Source organism: Fulmarus glacialis, unplaced genomic scaffold (assembly GCF_000690835.1).
Source record: "Fulmarus glacialis isolate BGI_N327 unplaced genomic scaffold, ASM69083v1 scaffold8700, whole genome shotgun sequence".
NCBI lineage: Eukaryota > Metazoa > Chordata > Aves > Procellariiformes > Procellariidae > Fulmarus > Fulmarus glacialis.
In genome coordinates this window covers 1-7,604 of record NW_009187073.1, presented here as the reverse complement: position 1 = coordinate 7,604, position 7,604 = coordinate 1, and the positions used below count along the sequence as shown (strand labels likewise).

The 7,604-nt window shown below is 34.6% G+C and overlaps 1 protein-coding gene across 1 annotated transcript in view; it reads left to right on the top strand.

Moving 5' to 3' along the window:
- CCDC171 (coiled-coil domain containing 171) overlaps positions 1-7,175 on the top strand; it is a gene marked incomplete at its 3' end in the record, with an annotated part of 72,961 nt that extends 65,786 nt beyond the window's left edge. Inside the window, exons 15-17 of the mRNA XM_009573753.1 lie at positions 689-1,193; positions 1,925-2,041; positions 6,949-7,175. Of these exons, the coding sequence (XP_009572048.1) occupies positions 689-1,193; positions 1,925-2,041; positions 6,949-7,175 (849 nt within the window). The remainder of the gene's footprint in view (positions 1-688; positions 1,194-1,924; positions 2,042-6,948) is intronic.
- Between the last annotated feature and the right edge of the window lie 429 nt (positions 7,176-7,604).

Sequence of the window (7,604 nt, the reverse complement as noted above, 5' to 3'; positions counted from 1 at the left end):
CCTATTTCAGGGCATATACAGGAAAAGAAAAAATGTTATGCAAGTTGAAAAAAATCTGTTACGGCACTAGTCAAAACAAAAATATCTGTATTACACTGTTCTTTTGAAAACTCAATTCTGTAAGAGACCTAATTAATCTGTGAATATATAAGTAGGGGGTTGATTACAAAGTAATTAAGAGATCACCTTTACTTCCCCTTTCCCAGCTGCTGCCAATCTGTCTAGGTTTATCTTCCAGAGTTTTCCTTCTTTTTTTTCTCTCTCTTACACTAACTTTCTCTTCAGCTTTGAAGAGCAATGTTCTTTCTGAAATTGGAGCATGTAATTGCTTATTGTTAAACCAGTCTATAAAACTGTAATGTGGACAACCAGGTACTGTTGGATCTTCTGTGGGCTATTGCAGTACTACTGGATTATCATCAGAAGAGTCCATCTGTAGTGGAAGATTGTGCAAATTTTCCTCATACCATTGATTTATTTTCATATCTCTGGTTCTGTAACTGTTTGCTAGGAGAGATACTTTGACAGTCATTACTAATAATTTTTGTTCCTTTAATGTGTTATTTGAATCTGAAAAAAAAAAAATTTCTTTTAGCTTTTGTCTAGGTAAAAATGATTTTGTTATTTAAAAAAAAATCTTCTTGTTAATATTTCTTCTGTTTTTCTTTGGTTTTTCCCCTTATCCTAGGAATACCAAGAAACAGCAGAGAAAAACAAGGAAGAAATCTATGTCCTTGAACAAAGATGGGAGAAATTGGCCCTTGAAAATGTTTCTGTGAAAAATATGTTAACGCAGGTTCAGAAGGAGCATTCATCTCTCCTGGCAGCCTGTGCGCTATTGGCAGGTGCCCTGTATCCTCTCTATGGCCGATCATGTGCTATGTCTTCCCAAAGAGACCTTCTGCAGGATCAGGTCAACATTTATGAATTAGTGAACCAGGAGATTAGGACCCTAGTTCATGCTCTCTGTGATGTAGAGGAAAACAATCAAGATGAAGCAAAACTGAAGAAAAGAAAATTCAAAGGCCTGATCCGTGTATTCCGAAGAGGTGTGATTGCAGTTTTGGCAGCTAACAGACTTAAAGTTTTAGCCCAGTCTTCTAGTTCCCTCTTCTCCTGGGTAAATGGCTTCAAAGAAGGCATTGGAATTCTAGTTTGTATAGGAGACTCCAAAAGCAAGCATGATCTGTCAAGTAAGCTAATTGTTTTCTTCTTTGATAAGCGTTATGTCAAATTACATGGTTAGTGAATAACAAATAGTGATGTTATTAATAATAAAGTGTAAAGACAAATCTAGTGACATTTTGACAAATTGAATTTCTGGATTTGTGATTTCTGGATTTCTTGACAAATGTAATTTCCCCTAAAAGGAAATGCTTAGTCTGTTAAGCATTGAAAGAAAAGTTACAACTACGCGTGTGAACTCATACTGTTTATATCCTTGACATTTGCGTTATGGATTTCAGAACTAGGTGCTACTGCATTTTCTCTGTGGTAAATATCTTGTAATGTTCCTAAATGATTGACCATCAACATATTTTTTGAAAAGATATTTCCTCTTCTTTTATTAATCACTTTTAATATTTATTTCCTACTAAAAATGCAAAAAATTGCTTTCTGATTCAGGTAAAATATTAGCATAGGATTTCTAAATTTCTAAATATAGTCTTCTGTCCCTTTCTGTTACCAGACCAGCTCATGCTTCCTCGTGCTATCAAAAATGTTTCCCAAACTAGAAGATCCACCTACTTCTCTGTTTTAGTAGTTCTGGAAGCATATTTAATACAGTCTAAATTGTCCTGAAAGAAGAATTAGTTTGTGACTTACATACTTAGTCTTGGTCAATTTCTGAGAGAGCTGGAAATAGTAGTGTGCCTTCCCTAAGTTAATCAGCTTTACTCCTAGCTACAATTCTGTTTCACAGGTCGTGAAGAGGAACAAATTCCCTGTGTTGAAGCACTCAGCTGGTTTACTAGTTCTAACCTCCTTGCTGCAATAATCAGTTCTGTCACCGAATTACAGGATGTTGTTAACAAAACAGGTAAATTTAAAAGTATATTCTTGTAGTAGAAGATAAAAAAAAAAATCAGGATGGCTACATCATTTCCATTGTTTAGGATTTTATCTAAACTATTCTGGATCAAATCTCTGTAAAAAAAAAAAAGCTGTATCGTTGGAGCAGATTAATTTTCTTTAATTGGTGATATGATACTTTATCATTTTGGTATATAGAGTCGTGGAAACAGAAGTCTGGAGAGTGCTTCTAGAAAGCATATAAACAGTTTTGCCTGGTTTGTTGTGAGATAGAAAAAAAAATCTATGCCACGCTAATAGATATTTGGCTAACCTGTTCTTAAAAGCTTCCACTGAAGTAATATTTACAAGCTTCATAGTTATCTTGTTCCACTGTTCTAATATTCGGAAAGTATTTTACTGAAGCTCAACCTGATTTTTTTCCATAGAGAAGATCTACGTCATTTCTGTCTATTTGATCTGTGTATTTCTTAAATGCGGGTGCTGAAACTGGCACATATTCAACCTGGGACATTACTGCTGCTGACTGAAAGGAAATAATTTCCTGCTGTGTTTTATATGATATCAATCTAGAATTTCCAAATTGCTGGCATCTGGAAAACAATTGAATTTGATGGATACTATTTTCATCTGGTTTACTTGCTATCTTGTGGTTTTTGAGAGAGAAATAAAACGCTCTCAATTTACACAATGTATAGCAGTCCTTATTTTATGTCTCTACTGTGTTCCCTCTCTAAGTATATGTTTAATTAGATTTGTGTCTAGATTCCCTAATTTTTTCAGTCTCCCCTGATATAGATTTCTGCCATGCCTATGGAAGATTTTAGTGCCAGTCTCTGGAAATAGCACCTCTTGATTCCCAGCTGTTAACTATCTGCCTTAATTTCTTTGCAGTGAGGACTGATACAAGATCTCACTTGCTTCCTCTGCATTTCTGTCATCTTTAGTTCTTTGGTACCTGGTAGTTTCAGAGTCCCAACAATTCGGTCACAGAATAAAGGATATTAAAGGAATGATAATTTACATGAATAAAGGGAAATAGCAGGACAGAGAGAAGGTGATACATTTCCCAGAAGCCTGAACAGTAAACTGGTACCAGAAGTCAGCCATTGAATCAAAAGTGTTTTGATTCAATTTCAGGTGCTCTCTTCTTTGATCATCCTGTTTTCAGTAACTTAAAGTTACATCCTTACAAAAAAAAGTTTAAACTCTCTTTCAGAATATTTACAGGGTTTATACTGCAAATGTTCCTGTGTATAGAGTGTTGAGTAAGAACAGCAAATTGAAAAGGAATCAAGAGAAACTTTACAGCAGCATCGATGTGCTGAAGTGACTAGTTAGAATACCCTAAACCTCATGATATTTTGCTGGTATTGAAGTACATGAGAATTCTGGTGGACTCTATTTACTTGATATCTCTGTGCTCAACAGAGATTTTGAGAATTAGGAAAAGCCATGCTGAGAATTTTATGGCCACAGTCAGTCTGGTGAGTCTTTCATAGCTTAACTGAATTTTAAGTCATTTTCACAGAACCTCAAGATCCAACTGCTCATATATTACTTGGAATTCTGTTGCTTGTGAGATCAAAAGTCTCCCAAGAACCTTTGGTTCAAAAATAGTAATAAATAATTTAAAGTTGGACATGAAATTTCTGGAAGTATCAAAGTGATAAAGGCTCTGAAGGAATACATTTGAAAGAAAGCTTGCATACTTAGGAAATTATTTTATGTTCTGTAAGTCATATTTCAAATAGGATTTAAACCTTCAAACTGACTTAAATGATTTTCAATTTTTTTTTTTATGTAAATAGGCAATCTGAGAGGCATCTGCTCTCTTCAGATCTTAAAATAAGGCAGTTCCAGATTAGGAACTCCCTCCTGCAAATCACAGGAGAGAGTAGGCACAAGAAGGTGCTATGTGGACCTACAATATGGAATGGTTCTGTGTCTTAAAAATTACTTTTAAAGATGGCTAGGTTCTGAGGAACCATTTGAGGCAGTTGAAAGAAACCAAATCCAGATCCCTCAGATAACACTGGAACTTTGGGCTTGTGCACTCTGGTGATTTGAGGCACATTTCTTGAGCTTCTAACTTTTAAAAAAGTGGTTTTGATTTGACATTCGTGATCATTTCCCTTCACACTGTTCATTAGTTTGTTTCTCATTCCAGCATGTCTTGGAATGATCTCTTAACTTCAATCTGAATACAAGTTCATTAAAATGTTGGGTTTTTTTGTTTTGATTTGGTTTGGTTTGGTTTTTTGTAAGGTTGATGTTGTAGATTTGTTTGAACAGAATCTGTACTGCGATAAACCAGAGAAAGTAAAGGTCAAGCTTTTTGAATACAAATACCATCAACTGTTACATACACAAAGCCTTTGAAGCTTAGCATGAAAATTTTAGTCTTGTGTAGTACTACTAAGTTCATCCTGCTGACTGTTCTATTTCACCAAAACAGAGTAAACAACAATTCTTTCTTCATCTGTCAGTGAAGTAAAATTTGTCACTTTTCATTGTCTTTTTCTTCATTTTTTTAATGTAAGAATTAATTGCTCTTTGTGATATACCTGTATTTGCGTTAATAATTTCTTATACACATCACAATGTACCTCATTTAATGCTTTTATTGTAATTCCTTGATCCTTCGTGGGCCGGTACTTAAAATGTATGTACTTAAACCATATATTCTCTTCCCAATGATTATAGATACAGTTCCTTGTGGAATTGCATTATATTCTCATCTCATCTTTCAAAGCAGTCAGTAACTTGCATCAACATACTTCTGTGTATTTATTCCAAACTGCTCCTCATAAAAAAAAACCAGAGGTGATGATTTGCTAGTTATTCCCCATCCCAAGAAAGTGCTGTAAGTTGTGGATGCTGAACTGTTCTGAATAACAGAAATCCTGGTTATGAAGTGGAATGATTGTTTCAAAATGCTACAACACAATTGCCTGAACTATTAATTTATTTTTAATACAGTTAAACTGGGGGTTCTAGACATGGGGAAAGGGGCTGCCATCCTAGGTACTGCACATATGGAAGAATACTGCGCTTTCTGGCAGGCAAACAATCTCGTGTAAAATGAGATACCAGGTGGAAATACTAGGAAAGATGAAGGAACATCTCATTGACAGTATCCTTGTTTTGATATTTACCAAAAATCACAGCAAAGGAGGGTTTTGTAGAAGGTTTTGATGTCATCTTACATGGAAGGCAGTACAAATGTTCTAGTTTTAATTTTAGGTTAATTTAACTAAACATTCAAACTAATGAATGCATCATGACTGGAGAAAAGAGATGGTCTTTGAAACTGAAAAACAGGTAGGACAGGATAATCTGTGGTAAGAGTTAAAATGATGAAGGTAGCTTATCTTTTGTGTGATCAGTGATAGACAACCAACATAAAGAAAAGAGAGGAACCGTGGCCAAAGTAGACAGAGCATTACAATAGCAGTTTCTTCTGGGTATGAGAATAATAATTTTTTTTTATTTCAAAGGATGTTTTGTTAGTTGAAGTGCAAGATAAAAATGCTGGATAAGATTTTTAGCTTTAAAGATGAATAGAAAGAGTACTATCTTAGACGTGAAGAAAAGACAGATTTACTACTAGATGGGGTTGTGGAGAGCATGTACTCAAAAATGGTGCTCCAGTTAAGCACTGGTATCATTGGAATGGTGGTATTTCGAAACCAAGCAGGAGAATGGCTCTGAAAAAAGAATGTTTGACTTTATTATGTGCATTTTTTTTTGTTTGCTTACAGATAAATTTAATCTCATATGTGTAAATGATAAATTCTTTATGATGAGAAGCCTAACCTAAAAATATCAATAATCATGTTTTGCTTGCTTTGAACCTTTTTTATCCTTGCAATGTATAAAGAGAAATTCTTAACTTAAAAAAGCTATGGTTACTTTTTTCTGTTTATACTCTTAAGTAAATATTTTAATTCACTGCAGCAACAGGAGGTCTGCTGTACTACTGAATGTAAATAAGCTCTTCCATGCTTGTCATTTTACACTGATAGTATCATAAGACAAGTAATGACAGATTAAGACCTGCCTAGCAGAGGGAAAACTAAATTACAAGACTTTTATTAAGGCATAAATAAACCTATTAACTGTTATCTGGAATACCAATTAGTGGAAGGAGCACTGACAATTTTATTTATCAACATTAAACACAATTATTAATTACAGACCTGACGAATCTAGCAGTAAGCAGGACATGTTGGGTGTGCTGGGGCCTTAAGTCCATTATATGAGAAGGATGATTACCAAAATCCTGTGGGGAAATAAGTAATTGTAGCTGTAAAATTTTAATTGCCTTGGAATAAGGTAAATTATATTCTCCTGTCTTAGAATATAAATAGTATGGCATTAAGGTACCAAGCCTCACTAATTTTGAACAGCAAATGATTTAGACATCTACAGAGGAAAGGGAAGAGGAGTCAGGAAACCCTCAGAAATTTGCATTGTACATATTGCGATAAAGTGATTTACCATGTGCTATCACATCTGACAGACTTGACCTGGCTTGCATTTGCTTGCATCCATCTTATATGTTTTCTGAATTACAAAAGTTAGAACACTCAAGAAAGATTTAAGAAAGTGTAGTATTGGAGGAGAACATAAAAACAACTGGAAAGTTATTCTTTGAAAAACACATCCTATTCTTTAGAACCCCATCCTATCCTTCCATCCAAAGATTGATAGGAGTAGACTGTTCATTGCTAAATACAGAATGTGTCCCAAAGTCTCTCTGAGATATTCCTGTGAGCTCAATCTTCCACTCTTTAATGGAAATTTCCTATTGAGTATTTTAAAGCTGCTATTTGTTGTTGCTTTTTTCCACTGAAAAAAACAAGACTAATAACCTACTTGATGTTTCTTTTTTCTTGTTGCTTCTTAAAGATCCAAAGCCCTGGCTTTCTGAACACTTACTTGTAAGTGCAGCCAGGAACTCCTTTTCAAAACTTATGGACAAGCTGAATGTACTAATGGAGACTGTTCCACTAGACAGCAGTGGGAGCATTACTTATCTGGAGAAAGACTCCTTGGTGCAGAGGCTGGCTCATGGACTTCATAAAATAAATACTCAGGCCCTGGAAGCTGGATTGTATGACAGACTACCTATTATGGTATGCATATTTATAGTGCTACTTCATGTAAACAGTAGGTTCACAGCATGAGTGTTACGGTGAAGCTTTCTTGATAGTACCATTAATTTTGTTTCAGATTGTTTATGAGTCCATTACATTGAAGTCAACTATATAGAGAATCAGAAGTTGATTTGCAACACCCAAAAGCCTTAGGGTGTGAATAGATCTTTTCTTTTATTAGCAAAGAATTTTAAGAAGAGATTTGATGTATCTTAGAAAAAGATTTTTTTAAAGTTCTATCAGAATTGTATTTGCTTTATAGGAACAAACTTGCTTTTGGCTTTAACTAAATGTTAAAGTTCTTTTTTTTTTTTCTCTTTCTTTCATTTTTTCTCCTGCTTACTGTTCTATCTTTCAGAAAAGATAACCACCTTCCCTTTAACCGAAGTGAAAGGTGTTGTGGTTTAA